General features: G+C 41.4%; 1 protein-coding gene across 2 annotated transcripts in view; it reads left to right on the top strand.

The window, feature by feature from the left end:
- Positions 1-21,074, top strand: part of ITCH (itchy E3 ubiquitin protein ligase) — a 981,537-nt gene that overhangs the window by 170,742 nt on the left and 789,721 nt on the right. For both annotated transcript variants that reach the window (XM_078652175.1, XM_078652176.1), the window contains exon 2: positions 19,950-20,040. In XM_078652175.1, the coding sequence (XP_078508301.1) occupies positions 19,971-20,040 (70 nt within the window). In that variant the 5' untranslated portion in view covers positions 19,950-19,970. The remainder of the gene's footprint in view (positions 1-19,949; positions 20,041-21,074) is intronic.

The raw sequence follows: 21,074 nt of genomic DNA, 5'->3' as shown, positions 1-21,074 counted from the left end.
AGAAACTATAAACCCTGACATCTCCCCCTGCCCCCAACACCCCCCGGCCCACGGTTTCCCCGAAACCCTCCCCTGCCACGGTGGTGGTGGTTTCACATGATGAGGAGTTGAGTGGCACAAATGTACTGATTGAAAAAGTTTAAGTAAGGATGGTCTTAGTCTGTCGCTAAAGGATGAGTGTGTCTGCCTGGCTCCCTTGGGGGGGGGGGGAGGGGGGGGGGGGGTTAGCATTGAAAGAGATGCATAACTCTTAAGGAGGGCGGGCATACCGCTGAGGGTAAGCCATGGGACAAATAGTTTACCAGTGAGCCCCATTTATACTCACAATTCTTGTATTTGTCTCGGAAGATGTCAGCGAGGCGGTCCATGGAGAGAATTCTCCACAGACGGGAGTGCCACAGCGATAATGCAGGGGTGACTTTCTTTTTCCATGCAGACGGTATTGTGAGTTTAGCCGCTCCCAAACTAGCCCACATGATCGCCTTGTCAGCTCTCGTTTGGTGTTCCAATTCGGGATCCCTGATACCTAACAACGCCCCCTTTATAGTCGTCAGGATGGGGTACAACAGCATGTCTTTAATATGTGACAGGATTTCTTCCCAGAATGGCCGGATGCCAGGGCAGTCCCACCAGACAAGGCGGAAGGTTCCCCTGAAGACCACAGCCCCGCCAGCAGAGATCTGAGATGTCAGCGAAAATGCGCTTGGGTTTAGTGGGGTAGAGGTACCAGTCTAGAAGCGTCTTGTAGTGAGCCTCCCGCAAGGCTTCTGAGTGGTTGTGGCTGGAGATGTCCCCTCATACATGTTTCTATTCTTCCCCTGTAATATCCCGTCCTAGCCCCTGTTCTCAGAAGTGCATATAGCCTGCCCGGAGAGCCTCTACTGTACTTAATAGCAAAGCGTATAGTGAGGAAATAGCCCCTTTCATGTTGCCTGCTTGTAACACCAATCGCTCCATAGCCGTGAGTTCCCTGGTGGCTGCCTCCCTTATAGGAGGTTGTGTAGCCCAGTGCTTAAGTTGGAGGTAATGGTAGTGCTCGCAATGCGGAACCTGAAACTCCCTTTTACAGCTTTCAAATGTCTGTACATCAAAGTTGTGGTAAATGTCAGATAGTTTTAAACATCCCCCTCTCTGCAGAAATCAAAGGGCCCCTTGTGTAGTGCCGGTGGGAAAGCCGGATTGAAGTGAATCAGGTTTGCGGGGAGAGGGAAGTGGTCCAGCCATCTCTTCACGTAGTGTGGTCCCAGACTGTAAGTGTGGCGCTCGTAGGAGTGCTCAGATAAGCGTTTGCCGGCCTATTCTTCTTTTGTTTCCACAGGACATCCCAAATAGAACGACCCACAATCGCCCTGTCCATGTGGAGCTAGTGCTTTTAGGACTCCTGTGCTGTCCATTCCATCACTACACGCATTTGCGCCGCCTGATAGTACAATGTAAAATCCGGCAGTGCCAACCCCCTCCCCCCCCCCTTTTTGGCTGTCGCAGTACATGAAAGGGCAGGCGGGCCATACCCCCCTGCCAGATAAAGTTGGTGACTAGTGAACGCAGGCGTGACAACAAGTTTCGGGGGACCTCAATAGGGAGGGCCTGAAAGAGATGTACAAATTTCAGCAGGACCGTCATTTTGACGGCATTGATCCGCCCAAGCCATGAAATGTAGAGTTTTCCATCTCTTAAAATCTGGAGCTGTGACACTATTGCGGGATAGTTGTCCGTATATAAGGCCCCGATAGGTGGGTGAGATAGGCACCTAAGTAGAGGAGAGAGTGTGCCACCCACTGTAGGGGCGTTTGGCCCTGCAGCCTTGCTGCCTCAGATTCGGAAAGTAAGAGATTGAGTATGGGAGATTTGGAAAGGTTAACCTTTAAGCCCACCACCCGCTCAAAGCGGCCCAGCTCCTCCTGCACTGCCCGAAGAGAGGAGGCAGGTTCCCGGAGAGTCAGCAAAATATCGTCCGCGAAGAGGGACGCTTTATGATCTGTGCCTCAAAAAGTGGATTCCCCGGATCTCCACATTTGCCCGGAACCGCTCAGCTACGGGTTCGATACTAAGGGCAAAAGCCCTGCCGCGTGCTTCTACTAAGGGCGAATGGGAGGGACGGGTGTCCGTTGACCAGAACCCTTGACTGTGGGAGATGATAGTTATCCCTCACCACATGGAGGAAGCTGTCTCCAAATCCAAAGTTCCGCATGGCTAGGAAAAGGAATGACCAATCCACCCTGTCAAAAGCTTTTTCGGCGTCAAGGCCCACCAACATTGTCAGGATGTTAAATTTGGAGGCTTTCTCGATGAGGTGTACAGTACGCCGGATGTTGTCGTGTGTTTGCCCTCCCTTTATAAAACCAGATTGATCAGCGTGGATTAGTGTGGGCATCCGGTCGTTCAGCCGAGCTGCCAGGATAAGGTTGAGGAGGGCTATAGGCCGATAGGAGGCGCATTTCTGGGGGCCCTTCCTAGGCTTGGGAATAACCGATATCACCGCCTCAGCCCTGGTGTCGGCCACAATGGCATTGAAAAGCTCGGTGAGGTGTGGGGTCAGCTCGGACGTAAAGCATTTGTAAAATTGCACTCTTAGACTGTCCGGTCCCGGGGCTTTGTAGAGTTTAAAATTAGTGATGGCTTGTCTGATCCCCTCCGATGTAATGGGAGCAGCTAGGGATTCTGCAGTCGCTGGGGAAAGGTGCGGGAGTTCCACCGTATATAGGTAGTGCTGTTGCAGGGCTATATCTGGAGTGGTGCCTGTGTATAGTTCCCTATAAAATTTACCGAAAATGTTAGCTTTGTGGTCTGCGTGTGTGAGTTGTCTGTCCCCATCCAAGATACCCCCAATAAATTCACGTTCCTGCCTTTCTCGGAGCTATCGCACTAAGAGTCTCCCCACCTTGTCCCCCTGAGCATAAGCTGACTGCCGCAGTTTCAGCAAGGTGATCTCAGCTCTGTTGTTGTAGATGTCATGTAATTTGCCCCTGATCGCAGTGAGCTGTTGCTGAAGCGCACGTGTGGGAGTGCCCTTGTGTGCTTTTTCCACTGCCTCTAGTTCCCTTTCAAGCGTCTGGTGTTCCTGTGCTCTCTGCTTATTCAGGGTAGCATTGAGTTGGATGCATTTACCCCGCAGAACCGGTTTAAAAGTGTCCCAGTTGTTCGGTGGCGTAGTTGCGTGGGGGGGTGTTAAGCCCAACGAACTCAGTAATTGAAGCCCGCAGTTCGGAGCAGAGAGTCTTTTCCCGAATGAGCGAGCCCGGAAAATATCATTGCACCGTGCCCGACCTATTCCCCTCCCAAGCCAGACTGGCAGATATGAGACTGTGGTCCGATAGCGAAAGGGGTAGGATCTGAGCCGCCTGCAGTGAACCTACCAGGGCCTGACTGATAAAGATATAGTCAATTCTGGAGTATGACTGGTGGATGTGAGATAAATAGGTGAAATATTTGGTGGTGGGGTATAATGTCTGCCAGGCATCAGAGGCCTACCATGTGCAATTTGTGTTTAACACCTTTGGAGAAGCCATTGGGGGTAGTCCGGTGGGAGCTGGAGCTGACTAATGTTCCTTTTTTAATCTCTTTATTTTCTAAAGTGTCTACAATATCATTCAAAATCCAAGGTAACACAAGATCTGTAAACCGGGTATATTAGATGTAACCAATACATCAGGGCTATTTGTTTTAAGCAAACAACCATAACTCACAGATTTCTACTAAAGGACTCCTCCTTTACTGGAATAAAAAAATATTCTGCTCGCTCAGGAACTATAAACAGGGCAGCTTTCTTTCTAGAAATTGTATGAATGTTAACCGTGTTTTTCTGAAGCTTTTACGTGATGTTTTGACCGTTTTTAATGGGAAGGCTTTTTTATATGTACTCAGTCAGCACTGCTGTAGAAAAACAAGCATTCAGCGCCACATAAATCAAAACAATGCCACATAATTCCACACCACACAACATAATTACAATCCACATAATACCACTTAACACCACATAATTCAACTCCACCCAATTGCATGCTACTTAATACCACATAAATGCACTCCACATAAATCCACTCTGACGCATAGCAATCCACATAAATACACTCCACACCATACCACATAATTTCATTCAACATATTTTCCCTCAAAACCACAGTGTTCCATGCCACACTATTCAACTCCACACAAATCCATTCCACACTGCATAATTTAACACCAAACCTCATTATTCCACTCCACAGCACAATTCCACAGCACAATTCCACTCCACAGCACATATATTAACTTTATAACACATAATTAGACATCATACCACAAAATTCAACTGCACACCACATAACCCCTCCCCTGCTGCCGTAGGCCGTTGCGAGCACTATATTCGTAGTGCTGCACACGTCCAACGGGGCCCCACCCGCGCACCGAAACGCCCGTTCCACGGCTGAATTACCGCCGCGGTTAACGGGCTAATTACACTCCACTACATAACATTCCACAACATTCCAGTACAATAAAAAACACCAAATTACTAATCACATAATACAACTGCACACCTTGCCACATAATTCCACTACACAAACCCACGCCACACAACAATGCCACAACTAACAATTCTAATCTAACCCCATAATTCCACTACACACCACATACATCCACTCCAGTCCATAACACATAACTAAGATATTACATTTACAACACCAGTACCTCTAACTATCTTTCTTATTTTTAACACCCAAACACACAGATCTGGAGCTTGGCTCCTAACTATTTGGTCTTTTTCGTCACAAAAACGCAACGCTATCCACACAGTTCCACGCGACACAATTCAACTTCACACTTTTCCAAGATACACCACATAATTAAACACCAAACCACATTATTCCACTCCACAACACCATTCCACTGCAACTCAACAACACAATTACACAACACACCACATATATACAGTCCACACCACACAAATCCAATCCTCACCACACAATTCCACACCATGCCACAAAATTCGACAGCGCCCCACATAATTAAATTCCACTACATACCACTCGAGAACACAAAATACCATTCCACATAATTGCACACTATAACACAGAATCCCATTCCACATGATTCCAGTACACTAAATACCACATATTTGCTATCCACATAATTCCACAGTACACCATGCCACATAATTCCACTACACAAATCCTATCCACACCACACAATTCCAGGCCTCACAATTACACAACTAACTAATCCAATACACCCACATAATTCCACTACACATCACATACATACACTCCATAACATATCGGTAAGATATTGCCATTTACAATACCAATAGCTCTAACTCAAACTAATTCGCAACCGATTGCTTTTTTTGCTATAAAATATCCCAGCAGTAGAATAAGTACGGGTGCAGTACCTTATATGGCTAATAGAGGCCCCTTTATAAGTCCACAAAGACACGTAGTAACAGCCTGTGGTATTGCACGTTTTTCTTGCTTTGTGGATTTTCTTTCATTACTTATGCTACTACTGGGATATTTGTTAGCAAAATTAAATCTGACAATCGTTATCATTTGCAACGCGAATAGCTGATACTTTCAGTATGGCGATACCTATTGCATGCAAATGCTTGTTTCATAGGCTGTTCAATACTCTACTTATGCAGTCGCCCACAGAATGCTATAGTGCGTGTGATTTGCATCGAGACACTTGTCTTTCTGTCTGTGCGTTAAAAAGCAGTGGAATGTTTCCCTAGGCAAGCATGTATTCATGAATCACACTGCATGACCCAGTGTGTGGTAATTATATAGCTATTAAATCCCTGGCTGCACAGCACCCGCAATAATGTGCTGCATGGATAAACACTTATAAGGTCCCAGAAGGCAAGATCTATTGGCTATACCAATGCTTTTTGCTTGTGCGTAGGCTCATAGTATCAGTGCTGTTCACTTTCTGCTTTTACTGATTTGCTTACTTTCTAGCCTAACTTATTTCATCAATATCTGAAGGATGAAACATCCGTTCTGATGTTCAGACTCCTGCATTGAACATTTCCCCAAACCGCATTTGTTTACGAACATCAAATGCAATAATTTAACAAAACAAGTCATTTTACATTTAGTGATTTCTTAGGGACAGTGTCATTTGTGATGTCATCAATAATTGGAAAAATATAGTGCCATAAAACGCATTACTCATCCCAGTAACGTGCATTAAGGTTACCTGCTCTGTGGCTTGGATATGTCCATCATTGGTGAAGTGACATCAGGGCGAGTGGTGCGAAGGGCTCACTGGGCTCCAATTATGGCCGTTTTTTACTACCCAAAGGGGTGTCTTGCTTGCAAGAGGACTACTATCGCTGTGCTGCTTAGCTACAGCGCTAGATGTAGGCAGAAAATAGTTCATTCTGTTTGCCGACAATACAATAGCTAGAAGGACCTGGGGCTTTATTTTTGTTGAATGAAGAAATCAGCAGCCGTGCTCATAACCCTGAAAGTAATCCCATGCACTAACCAGGATCCACAAGAAACCACTGTGTGACCCGGGCTGCACTTATGACATGAGTGGGTAAGTTAGCCCTCTGTTATCCTCGGAGGTAAAGTTACAGGCAATAGGCTTTTCTTGCAGTGTAAGAGGTTCTCCTGCTACGAAATGTGTATTGGGATAATATTTGTTGGTGGGAGACTTGTTTTTAGATTAATTTAACTGGTCTGCCCTGCCAAAGGATTTGTTGTGTACATTTCCGATTACATATGGGTATCCACTATAGGTCCAGGAGAAACGGTTCCATTCAATATAGCTGAGATATCCACAGAAAGTATATTTACATTAAATTAACCTAAATGGCAACACTTTACATAGTACTAGCCAGACAATCGTACATGACTCCAGTCTCCTAGGTGTGCGTTCAGCACCCTACCAATCTGAAATTATTTATCTTTAAATAAGTCACCCCCGAACAAACACGTCAGAATTTTCTAGAATGCCTTGTGTTACTTACATAGGAACTTGCTGAGAGTCCCATTAAATATTTGGTAGGCTCTAGGATAATGCAGATTGATCTTTGACAATTTCACATGGAATAGTGCAACCTTATCCGAGTGTCATTTAAGATCTCTTTAACCTAAATAAGCAGTGTTTGGCAGCTGTGTAATAAACTTTATTCTACTTGGGTGAAGGTCTCCCTCCAAAAACCTTTCAGTGAGAAAAACAATTGTTGTAGAAACTGTTAAATTAACTCCTCTTTACAAACTGATAATACCAAGAAACATTCCTGAACGAAGATAAAAACAAACTCACTAGTGTGAAAAATCCTACCCTGGAGAAACTGCCATGGCCACTTTATCAAACACCGGCTACGGCCACCCTTTCCACAATGCAAATTCCGAGGCTTTTTGGGGTTCAAACAACAACTGATTGGATAGGAGAGTACTGCATCCACCTTTGGTCTTAGGCACAATCTATACTCTTCTGGAGCAGTTTTTAATGTCAAGTATTTTCACTGAAATTGTACATGTGGGTGGCCGAAGGTGCCAAGACTGCATTGAAAAGAGCCTTACACCAGCTTCGGAATGAATGAATTGTTCTTGACTAGAATGATTAAGCACATCTAACGCATGCCAACTAGGTTTTGAATTGTCTTTTTGATACTGATTATATTTTCCCTAGCAACCATTCTGTGGATAGTTTTTTTGCCACCAAATATTTTAAATATCCTTTTCAGAAGATTTGTCCAGTGGGTATTCAAGAGGGTTGGGTCATACCACACTTTCAGGATATCCATGTAGGATAAGTTTACGCACAATCAATCTCAATGGAGCTCATTTGCTTAGTCATTAATTAGTCGAATCATCTGGCATGGATCCAACCCTCCTAGATCTAAGCTAAATACACCTGTTTTATAACAGTACTTTATTGCAACTCTTGACCCTAAATCATTTAGTTGTGTTATTGCTATTTTTTAGGTCTGGCTTGACAGCACTTTCAGTTGACTTTATGTGAGCAACAAAAAAGAGCTTTCAGAGTAATACTGAGAGGATCTTAGGCTCCACCCACAGGTTTACCTGAGTACATGATTTGATTTGACCAAAGGTATGTGCTTCCAATGATTGCACGTTTTGACTTGTAGCAAATCTTATTTTCAATGCAGTAGAACTGAGTTAATTATCGTAGCTAGCTAGTGATTAAGGCTGTAAGCCTCATCTGTTTATTAGAAGATGTATTTATTGTGAAAAGCATATGTTATCAATCCATGATAAGATGGATTACTATTTCTGTGTAGGAAAGCCTGCAGAGAAGGGTTTTATAACGTGGAACCTCTGAGCTTACTGTAGTAGTCCAGGGCTTTGGTGTTGGTTACTCCCTCTGATAAACTGTAAATATAGAAGGTTTGCTCTGTGAGAATCCTTGTTAGGCTCTTTAAGAGAGGTAGTGTTTTGCTTAGCCTGGTGTAACTTTGAATATCTTTTTTAATTTTATAACTGTGTGAATTATGTTTTCAAGATTTTGTTTAGTTGGATAGACTTGTGCTGGTTATAGTGTCAAGCATTTATCTGCCCTTTTGGTTCATTGGAACGTTTATCCTATATGGTTTATTAGGAAAATGGTATGCAAAGCCAGTTGATCTGACTTTTTGGGGGGGGGAGGTATACATTTTTACTGTAATATAAAGTAAACCAATACATAACGCAATATATTCATAAATACAGCACCACAATTGCCCCAACCCCCTCCCACCCTGCTTTACTGCAACAGCTACCTAGGACTAAGCATTAGACATTCACTGGAGCCAATAAAGCGGGACGGTGGGAGCTGGACATGTGTAGCTGGTTGCAGCTGTAGAGTTGTATATTTTATCACCTATCTCGCACCATCGCCCCTTCCCTATTTGAGCACATGTCCCACACATAGCACCTGATGGGGGCCTTCCATCTGGCAGCTCATGCAACTCAGCGAGCCTAGCCAACCAGACCTGCAAATCATCCACCAGTTTATTGTCCCTTAGGCATTATCGCACGCAGCTCTCTTCGGCCACTGCCAGTTCAGTCATATCCTTTAAGACCTGACTTAGTTATTGTGAAAGGCATATGATAAAGGCAGTATGCTTATAAGGGTGGGTTGTTATTACACTGTTATAAAACACATAGGCAGGTAATTGTATTTAGATTTGTAATTTTTGGACTGTATGATGATTGCCCCATGGGAAAGCTTATGCTTAGTACAATAGGTAGGAATGTATTATGGTGACAAGCCAACAGTATCCGTTTTAGGTCTGGTTTGTGTATGGTTAAAAGTTATGCTAGATACCACGTGTGATTTTTTTTTTATTATGATTTCTAATAAAGGCAGAAGTTATGGCTCATTTATTGAGAAAAACATTTGTTTAACCTTGTAGGCCTCAAGCGGTGGATTTTTATTAATTTATGTTACAGGCTGTAGCCAGGTGATTTTTTTACATGTAATCTCAGATTACCATAGTAGTCAAGTATTTTGGTGTTGGTCACTAACTCTGACAACCCCTGGGGGATGATTTTAACTATGAGGATTCTTGTTAGGCCCCAATGAAAGGGCTTGCACGTTGTTTTGCTAACTATAATTTTGTAATTGTAGGCATGATGATTGCCATCTTAAGCGCACTTCAGTAGGCCTCTGGGGATAGAATCGAGTCTGTGGTATAGGCTATATTTTAATAGGCTCACTGGAAATCTTTGTCAAATTACTTAGATGTGATCTGTTTATTATGGAAAGTTATGACAAAGCAAATAGCCTGAGGCCTACTTATCTCTCGAAACACTATCGGATACCTGCTTACCATTGTCCATGCCTTTCTCACTCAAAGGCATCCTACCAGACGTTTTCATCGTAGGCCGGATCCTCCCACTCCTAAAGGAACCCACTCTATATCCAGTGCTTAATTTGTAAATGAATTGGTGCCGGTGCCCAAAGCTCTGCTCAGAAGCCCACAACCAGTGAAAATGAATACCATCATGCCAAATAACTAAGCTATGTAGTGTTCAATTCACTTCAGGCATTTTTATTTGTCTACTAACACTCACTTCCCCTTTATCTCACTCTTGTAGGTCCTTGCGTTCTCCCTTTATGATAGGGTTTCAGTCTTTCGCTTCCTCCGTCGTCCCTTCAGTATGTTTTTCTATCTTCTGCTATCATTAAACGTTTGATGAAGAAAAATAAGCTCCAGTCCCCAAAAATAAGTGCCAGTGGCCACCACTCGCAACCACTGACACACATTCAGCACTGACTATACCTTGATGACCTTGCCACCACCGGCCTATCACTCACCTACCATTCATTGACAAAGTAATTGGAAAAGCAGTCTAAGTTCATCTCCAAAATCTCATTGCTTTTCCTCTCCACGACTACCAGTCTGGTATCAAATTAATGCAGCACGAAGAGCACAGCATTGCACATTGCCCTCTTGACTACACATGAAAATGATCCTTGCCTCCTGGCAATGCTGGACCTCTCAACTGCCTACGACACAGTCGACCATCACACCATGTAGTCTTGAATGGGATTCACTGGTTCTCCTCCTACGTTTCCAACCAACACCAGTTTGTTCATGTGGGCACCTCCAGTATGCAAAGGATCCTTATCACCGGTGGAGATTCCCAGGGTTCCATAGTGTCTCCTGTCATCTTCAACCTTTACATAGTCACTTGGTGTTATACTCATAAATAACCACATCAAGATTCAATGCTATGTCAATGACCGACTACTGTTCTTGAACATCTCCTGTGCTTCAGACACTCAGGTCCACAAACACTGTCTGCACACCATCCAGACCTGTGTTCCCAGTGCCTTCCTGAAGCCTAACACAACCAAGACCGAATTTCTGAAATTTCTAAAAACAGTGATGAACCTTGATGACTTGGAGCCCCAACATTCACCGAATGCCAACTTACTTGGATTCACCCTGGACACCAACCTCACCCTCAAATAACATGTTGCAAAAAAAAAAACGGTCTATTGACAGCTATGTCTTCTAAAGGGTGTCAAATCGATTCTGCTGTTAAAGCCCTCGTGCTCTCACTTCCAGATGGTAGTAATACCCTAGTTCACACTGGCACCCTTTTGGGCCATCCTACATGCTGCAGCTGGTCTCATCCAGGGCCTGGAGAAATACGCTAATATTGGTTCCTCTTGCAGGCCTACACTGTCTTCAAGCGAGTTGCTTCATTTACAAAGTCATCATTAACCGCACCTCTGCTTATCTTGCAGATAGGCTTACCATCTCTGGTGGTTCTCGTTGCACCCAGGATACCATCAAACTGCAGACTTAAAAATTGTAAAAAAGAAAAAAAAAACGGAGGCTCAGGATCTGTAATAACATCCCTGTATCCATCAGGACTGACCCAATGTTGCTCCAATGTAGGAAAGATTTTAAGAATCGGCTCTTTAAAGAACACTACTTGACAATGCATTAACCGTCCACAACCAAGCCTCTTTATTTACTTTATGCTTGTTTTATTATCATGTACAGTGCTCCGCTGACTTTTCACTAGGGTTGCGCTATAGAAATACCATACACATATATACATACACACATACAGTGTGTTAAAGGCTGTATGGAGATATTTTGTTACACAGAATCTTCGAGATTACTATAGTAGGCAGGGGTTTCGGTGTTGGGGATGGCAGATTTGCACTCTGGTAATCCTTATCAGCAGGGATTTTATATTGTTTTGAGTACTGTAATTTGGTACATATGTGTAATTTTACTAAAGTAAACCTTGTGGTAAAGCTTTGGCCCAACACGATAGGTCTGTGTTGGTTTTGGTGACAAGCCATGGATAAAGGTTATAGACCCGATTTGTTTATAACAAATTACAGTAAAGGCAGAAGGCCTGGTATATTGATTGTGAAAAGCTTATGTTAAAGCCAATAGGCATTTAAAAGTGGTTTGTTATTTCTCTGTATTATAGCCTACAGTTAGGTCTTTTGTTCCATGGAATCCAAAGGAGTCGAGGGTTTTGGTTACCCCATCTGATAAACCATCGGAATATAAGTTTTGCACTGTGAAATTCAGTGTTGGAGAATAACTCTTAGGAGAGAGAATACTTTGCTTTACTAGCTGTAATTTTGTGTACTTAGCTGATCTTTACTGTATGCCTAATGATTGCCTTGTGCGAAAGCTTAAGCTTAATACAATAGGCCTAAGTTGTTAATGGTATTGGCCTGATTGGTTGTCTAGGAAAAGGTGTTTCATATGTCATAGGTTTGATCTCTTTAATATGAAGAGTTACGACAAAGGCAGTGGGCCGTATTTATTTATTATAAACCTATGTTAAAGCAAATAGGCAATTAAAGGTGGATTGTTTTTGCGCCGTGTTAAAGTCTTGAGAAAGACCTGCAAAGCAGAGCTCTCTGGCAGGGTCATGTGATAAAAAGAAAAAAAAAGAAATATTACATACATAAATATATATGCATACAAATACATAGTGGACGTTTGGGGGGGTCAGTTCTTTTCTGCTACTAGTCCATCTCTGTGTCATTTACATTATGCTTCCTTCATGACAGAGTACTGCATGGGGCAATGGATCAGTCCACCTCAGTCAATGGCTCTCTTGCTTTGAAATTAACAGCATTTTCTGATCACACATGCCCATCCACCCAAAATGAGTGCACTTAAGTTCCAGGGCTGGTTGGCCAGTCCTTTTGTTTTCAGTTTTCTCCTTTTTCTTTTTATAGTTTTCCTTTCATTTCTTTGCTGCTCCTCATTTTTGTTTTCTTCTTCTTAAGTGGATACTACAGCTCCCCAGGCAGTACTTACTCATTTCATCTGTATAGCGCTGTATGTCGCGTTGCTGATTCCTCCAAACCAGACGACTATTTTGGAATGCTGTTGTCTGTAGTGCATACATGTCTATAGACCCCATTCAGAGGGGAGACTACGATTTTTGAAGCAAAAAAATAGCTTTATTTTGTCTGTCTCTCGTCCTGAAATGTCCTCTGCTTTAATAGAAGTCAATTGGAGAAATACATTCTCCGGATTAATTTTTTTAAATCCCCCACTTTACTATAGAACATTTTGACATGTCTGGTAGTGTATCATGCAGGAATCAGTCAGTGGATGGATGCATGAATTGAAAGAAGTTACCATGCATGTTTAATAACTTATTGAGTATCTAATCCCATCAATAACACAAAAGTCAATTTAGGTTATATGCCAGACCTATTTGCATTACTAGTGCTTGTTGATGAGTTATACATGTAGATTATACCGTATGATTTTTGTCATCCTTGTAGTTTAGGCAGCTACATTGGCAAAAATGCATACATACACAAACCTGCTTGATTCTAAATGCCTGTGAATACATATGTCTGTACAATACCTGTTGGCATTGCCCGTCCTTGTTTATTTATTCATTCTTCAAAAGTCCGAGCATTTGAATACTTGTTCTTCCAGACTTTTCAGTGCCGCTAGTCGACTGGCCTCGTATGTAACTTGACACTGCACCTCATCATGTGTTCATAACTAAAATGCCGCTGTCAGCAAGACACGAGATGCACCTTAGCCTCTCTCCTCACATTTGTTTTTCCAGTACGTCGGAGAGTGTGCTTGTAGCCTCGTTTCCAGTGAGTCATGTTTCTGCGGAAGCTGCTCTCCTTTTCAACCCATCACAGGCCTGATCTTCTCGCCCTACCAGAATGTTCTTCGCAGGCGTGGAAGAGCTCATGAGCTAATAGTTCCTCCTCGTAAGGGTGGAGTGAGCGGTGTAAACAAGTGCTGATAGCTTGCGTCCGTTGCAAGTGCTGCTTCAAACAGATAACACGGCTAATCAGACTTTTGAAAATAGAACAAAGGAATAGACTTATTCTCACGCCAACAGTATCTTTTTGGTGGTGGTGGTGGTGGTGATGGGGTAAATAGCCAAACCTGTACAAGTTCTTATCTCTATTTTCTTACAATTTGTTAGGTGACTTCAATAGGTTTAACTACCCACCAGCCTAAAGCCCAGAAATAAAAGGACATTCTGCAACTCCTATTGTTGCTGATTGTTGATGCTGTAAGATTGTTTAGGAGGATAAGCTTTTTAGTTTTCACTGGGTCCACCCCTTTTGTAGAACTCCCATCTAGTACGATTAGATCTGTGTTCCACTGTGTTAGTGACAGTGTAGGCAGAACTCTTTCTGGTTGACAACACCTATACCACACTGCTTCCCCAGTTTGTGGAGAAAAAAAAAACCCAACCGACTCTAGCATCTACACTTGTGTGGTAGTAAGGCATGTTCAATGTTCCACAATACAGATTGTGCAAACTTCAAACTGCAACAGCAGCAAGCGACTAGGCAGCTGGGCATGAACTCGGCAAGCAGCGAGTCCGCGGAGGACTCAGTAAGCATCTTTGAGTGCCTGAAGTGTCTCTAGAGTCTAGATCAGGGTTCTCCAACCCTTTTAGTAATAAGTCACATTTCTTTGCAAACGTATAGACTCTCCCATTGAGATAATCTCTTTTATCCCGCCTGATCTTTTGTGACTTTTTCTCTTATAAGTATAGTTGGTGTGTATGAATTTCTTCTTTCAAAATTGCAAGATTACGTTCAGTCGCCCCTCGTAAGTTTAAGTCATTGATTTCTTACTCTAAGATGGCAATGTCCATTAATAGTTTGTTTTGTTTCAAGTCGGCATCCCTGATTAATATGTCCATCATACCAATGGATTAAGGGAACAATAACTTTCCCCACTCTTTTAATTGACCCCTATTCAAATCCTCAAAAGGTGGAAAAATAAGTATACGCAACCCCCTTGGTACTTGTTTCCTTTTTAATATATTTGCACAGGACTGTTGCGTCCCACCACCTAGAGAGCTCCTGTTTTTTAATTCTCTCTAATCTAAGGAATTTTTGTTTCAACCCATTCCTTCACTATTTCCCTGGTGTTATTTGGTACCCCTGTTGAATTTTAATGAAATAAGTCATCAATGAGGGCATCCCTATTATCATCAAAGGTAGCCATAATCCAAATATAGACCTGATAATTCTATCCTATCCAATTAGCTGACAGTAATGTATCACCTACAGTAAACAAACAGTTACAACTATTGAGTGCTAGATCAGCAAAATTTAATCACAGGCATACAGCCGACGCATGTTTCGTTGTCCTAGACTTTCTCAAGGCTTCTCTCAATATTCAAAAGGCAGTCCTTCTTGATGTGAAACATGAATGGCTCATGGGAAAAAGTATCTCGCTGAGTCAGTTATGTTTATGACTCTTGATACAAAAGCAAAAATCTCTTTAAACCGGAGTAGAATTAATGACATTCGTTTTACAATTGTGTGTCATTCCAGTTCCACGGACCACGTATTGTCCACAGTAACGACTCTATCCATATAATGAGCGCTTCCACCGTGATAAGTCCGCGCAAGTGTATCAAACTCCAAAGCCTCACCCGGACTTCCGGCAGTTCGGGAATCCGGGTGATGCACTCATTATTCCCCAAACATCACTTATGATTTCTGAAAATGTTGGTATACTTGCATCAGTTCAACCATGTCAAAGCTTCCGATTTAGTAGGGAGGAGTGCGCAGAGGAGAGCTACTTAGAAGTAGCTGCAGAGCTACCAGTACATCACAAACTACTTGTTAGAGAAGCCTTGTCTAGATACTCTGATTCTTTCAGGACAACTAAGGCCAGCTGAGTTTTGATACATACAGAATGCGTTCCTACACTGAGCATGCGTCTGTGATCCTTAATGTAATTATTAGAAATCAGTTGTAGGAGATTAAACAGTTGTTTAATGGAGTTTTAAGTCACAGACCTTGTTATCTAGCAATATGAATCGTTTTAGCTTGATCCACGTCCTTTTTTTATCTGTCATTTCACAAGAGAAAACCAATGTGATTTGTACAGAGGTTACTTAGTAACTCATCTACAAAAAACAGTAGTAGTTCACCAATAATGGCGTATTCACTGGAGGACCAATGTAAGGATTATACTCAAATATAGCTTTGTCATTATTAGCCAGCTCATTTGCACTCTTTCTTACTACAGAAAAGCGAAAGGCCGAGTCGGTGATCTGGAATTCAAATATTGTTTATCCGTCCATCTATATATAATATATTCCTTAAAAAAACTAAAGTTATGGGGGGATGTTAAAGTTGATAATGGCATTAAGAGTAGCTCCTACAAAACCTAAAGCTACATGAAATGTAATTGTTAATGCTATGTTTTAATCGGAACTCCCAGGACTAAAGAAAGAAAGATAAACACTTTGGGCCACTACATGACCGACCTCCATAGATTTCTGATTGTGCGACCTTGATTGTGGCGGATGTTTGAGTGTCTTTCTTGTTTTTGTTGATTGTAGACACATTGGGGTCTGTCAGGTCACGCAGACTCTTTCATGTTGGTGCTATCTGAACAGCTTAATGTATATTTATAGTATTTTATTTTAATATTTATAAAGTGTAGTGTACACCCATCTAGCATTTTGGCATTCTGATGGACAGCCTGTAAGGACCCTTTGGTGGAATAAGTATTGACAATCTCTCACTATCCTTCATAAAAAAAATATATATAGACACATGTATGTATGTGTACATACACACACACACACACACACACACACACACACACACACACACACACACACACACACATATATATATACACACACATATATACACACGTGTATGTATGTATATATATATGTACACACACATGTATTTATCATTTTACAATTGCAACATTAATCTTCACATGAATCATTTCAAAATCGTAAGTAGTTAAACACAATATGAGCACTACTTTTTAATTATGTTGCTCAGTATCCCGTCGCATTGACAATGTTAATTAAGTAAAGGTGTCATTGTTTCATTGGAGAGCTGTAGCTCACAGAGTTGGTCAGGAGAATCTTCTGCCATCCGGCAGACATTGTTGAAGTAACATGGGGGGTGTCAAATGAGGCACCAGTCCACATCTAGAGATTCAGACGCTTATGCTCCTTAAAATCGTAGCACTGGTTCCAAAGACCGTACTCAGCATGGATTTTCAATTATGCAGTTTCCCCAAAGTGAAAAGAATAGGGCCCATAAAAACTTCTACAAGTTTCTCGTCGCACAAATAGCCAACAAAGTGACCTAAGCTCCTACTAGTGGTGCATACTTTTACATCTTGTGTAGAAAGACCACACTATGTTACTGCATACGCTCACATCTCCTTTTAGGAAGACGACGGAACGTTCCTTTGCCATGCCCTTCCATCGCACCTAACATGATATTTTTTTGTATACAACTCGAGAGTCATCTTGTTCGCCAAGTGGCTTTTTACTAGCTGTGGTCTCTCCTCTTTCTCATGGTGCACTCTATGGTTCCCTTTTCTACGTGGGCACATTATAAAAATAATAAGTGGTTCCTTGCATTGATATGTTGCACTAACACACCCAACACACAATTCATCCTTTCAAAATAAAGATCTCCAGAAAAACAATAAAATAGCCAAAGTGGTAATCTTTCTAGCCCATCAGGATTATACAACTTTTCCGTTCATTGACTGGACCTTAAATGTTGTTAATAGGTGGCCAGCGCCAGGAAAAATAGTTGCCTAGGTGAAAAGTCAAATTGCTTTCTTTTATATGCTAATATTTCAATTTCTTAGACAAAGTAATTTGGAAAATCTTATATTGACTGTGTGTTTCATTATTACAGATCATACATAATCTAGAGTAAGAGACAGGGTAAATATGTGAACTCTAGGTCTGGGCAGTGTGCTCAGTGCATAACTGAAGAATGTAGCTTAATACCCTTAGTTTCCCATCAAATGAACTACTTGGATATATTTAATTACATGCATCTATACACTGTTTACACTTACAAACAAGATTGAGATTAATATGTGAATTGCAAAATATTTTTGAACCGGCTCTTGCACTAGGAAGAACTCCCTTACAAAACATTTTCGAATGTTGGCCAATCTCTGGTAAAGGTGAATAAATAAAACAAAGGGAGCTTATAATTAATCATCTGGAGACTACGAGTGATTATATTAAAGTAGTTCAGTTGGGATTGTTACCGGAGGTAAAATTACAATATTTAATGTACTTTATCATAGTCATGCCTCTTTGAGAGAGTCAGGTGTCATTACTCATCTGTTCTGGCATGTCTAAAAAATAAAGTAGTGAGAACAAGTGTCGGAGCTAATCACTTTTATCATTAGTTTAAAGATTACACTCAATATATCATCTTATGTCTCATAAAAAAACCAGAAGATAAACATTAGTGTAAAAGAAAACTCTGTTTTGTTCATCAGAGGGTTCTTTGTTGAAGAAATTCATTTTGAAACCGTAGCTTGATCCTGTACTGTTCGAATTGAGTGTAGTTTTAAACCATCTTATGTACAATGCTTTGTATAAGTTGTCACTAACTCCATGCGCACAAATGGAGAGCAGTCATTGTTGAATTGTAGTATTTTTGACGTCAATATCCGATATTATTACAGATAGTGGGTTACCAGCAGTTTGGATTCACAGGAATATATTATACTAAGGTCAGATGCGAATATTGTTTGAGTCGAGGCAGTGTTTAGAGCGATAGGTTTAACCTGAATAAAGAAAGTTTTTGTCTGACACCCTTTTCTAATTTAAGCTCTTTGCAGGAGTTTTTCAGCATACATTTCTTTGCATGTTACTGTTTCACCTTGAGTTTACCTTTCTTTGTTAACCATATCAAAATTCAGAATACTAAATAGGGTATATATGTATGTGTACATAATTGTAGAAGAAGCATTTAGGTTGTGAATGTTAATATAAACATAAATTGATCTAATCTCATGATTATATGTCCAATACCCTTTTTTTTAGATTTTCAAAAATTGATCTGCTCTACCTGTAGGTTGAGAATTGAATTAAAGTGTTCCCGCCTTGAATGGATAATCAACTCATCTGGTGCCTCTGCTACCCCCTGTCAAAAACACTTTTTTGTAGCCTTCATTAAGTACCCCTCATCAAATTTTGAATCTGGGTCATACTGAACCAGAATTAGACACCAACTTATTTGTACCCACTTTAAAAGATGCTATTGTGCCTTTAGAAAGGGTATATTTCCTCTGTTCGATCTACTGTTTCCACTTCAAGGCTAAAAAGGAAACTCAATATTGTTGTTTTAAAGAGTCCTCAGACACATGACCTGATTAAGAATCGTGCTAACACACAAAGTAGACAGTTGTGATAATTTCCACTGATATTAAGCCACACAATTGCAGACTCCTGAAATCACCATTCCGCTTTTCTTTTGACTGCACTGCTGCAAACGGTTATCTCTAATAATCCCATAAAACGTTATTATCACTGGTCTTGAGTTGCGGTGCCTGTATTTAAATGTACAAACCGAGGTTGAGGCGTCGCTAAGTGGCATCCCTTCCTGAGTTTGTTTTCTGTGGGTTGCTACTTGGTACTGGAGAAGTCTCCTATAATAGCCATATTGTATTGTGCAAAGTGAGTGAATCCTGACTGGATTGACTAGAATAAATCACAGATGAAGTCCTTTTGTGTTGTGCTACCTAACCTGCCCGTTCGAGGCTAGCCGGGGGTTCCTGCACAGAACGCTGTTGCAGGAGCTCTTGCGGGGTGCTAGTCAGCCTCATACGGGTGCCATCCAGGGGCTAGACAGCAGGACCGAGGCAACAGACTAAAGATATGGACATTTGAGGCAATGCGTGAGGGGAGTTGAGCACTAAAGAGTTTCTGTCTAGGGACAGTGGACTAGGAGTGTTGGAGCTGTATTACGTGACATACATGTACTCCACTAACTAACCATCTAATTAAGAAGGTTATTTTGCTTCTGTTACAAGAAAATGCTGAATTTCATTTGCTGATAACTGCGTAGTCTGTAGCATGAAATCAGATTTGCATGTAGCTAATTTATTTCTTCATCTGTTTTGGTTTGTGGAATGACATAGTAGAATAAATTGGAATGCTCGGGCACGAAAAACAAATCTATGTATTCTACTCTAATAAGGTTCTCTTTTTCTTTTTTGTTAGGGTTGTAACCCAGCCCGTGATATGGAGGGCAGTTGGTCAAGAACTGGAGGTGTTAATGGATTGACAATGAAGTCGCAGCTCCAAGTCACAGGTGAGTGGTCCTAGCGAAGAGTATACGTGTAAGCATTCGGTTCTCCTAGTCACATGAACAAGTATGACAATACAAAGCATGTTAGGAAGTTACACAGAAATGTTGAACGTGGGAGGCCCATCTTGGAATGCTAACTTGTTCGTGCAGCCTAATAAGAGCTGCATGCTTGTTTTATGACTGCAGTCAGTGAAACTGCTGACCTTCTTGTTTATTTTAAAAATACAGAAACTCAAACAGTAGTAAGAAGTGTACTATCATTCCCAGATATCATACAAGCAGAGACTCAATTGAAAACTGAAACTCAATTGACCATTGAGAGCTTTTCTGATTGCACAAAACATAACATTAATTTTTAGTCCTCGGTTTTCTCATTATGTAACTGAATTCACGGTAAAAATTACGTTGGAAAAATCAATTTGGAATTTGCCTGTTCTAAATTCCAAATGTCTGCCCTTGTTATTTAGAATGAGACAACGTCCTGCAGTCAAGCCATCTGAAAGTTATGGGTTTGAAATCAGGAAGGGCAGACTAGCATTTGGCCTTTCAGAAGTTAAAAAAAATGAATGTTGTTGAGTTCTTAATTTATAAACAATTGGGCATTTCAGTTTGTTCGCACACTATAAATGACTAATTGTATTTCACTAATTATTATGAACTTTAGAAACTTAATAAACTGTGTTATAATTTGAGTTGGGACAAATGAAAGTGTTGGCTCCTTAATTTAGTTGCAGGCCACGTAATATTTGACAGAGGAAAGACAATTCACCTTTTAAACAAGTAGCCGGGAAGGAATGGTTGTATACTTTGTTTATTCAGTATTTATTTTTATGGAAACCTAACTCCATGGTGGGGAACATGAGTGCTTTAGCGACCATATGTAATGCAGCAGAAGCATCCGAATCACGTGGTGCTATACATAAGGCAGAATGCTCTGTAGGGTGCAATGGGAACACACAAGAAGTGAACTTATGATAGTGATGGACAGGGGAATCATTCATTGGGATAATATTAGTCAGCTCACAGCTGATTTTTTT

This window comes from Lissotriton helveticus, chromosome 7 (assembly GCF_964261635.1).
Source record: "Lissotriton helveticus chromosome 7, aLisHel1.1, whole genome shotgun sequence".
Lineage (NCBI taxonomy): Eukaryota > Metazoa > Chordata > Amphibia > Caudata > Salamandridae > Lissotriton > Lissotriton helveticus.
Note: the sequence above shows the minus strand (reverse complement) of the source record. Positions and strands in the feature narration are given on the sequence as shown.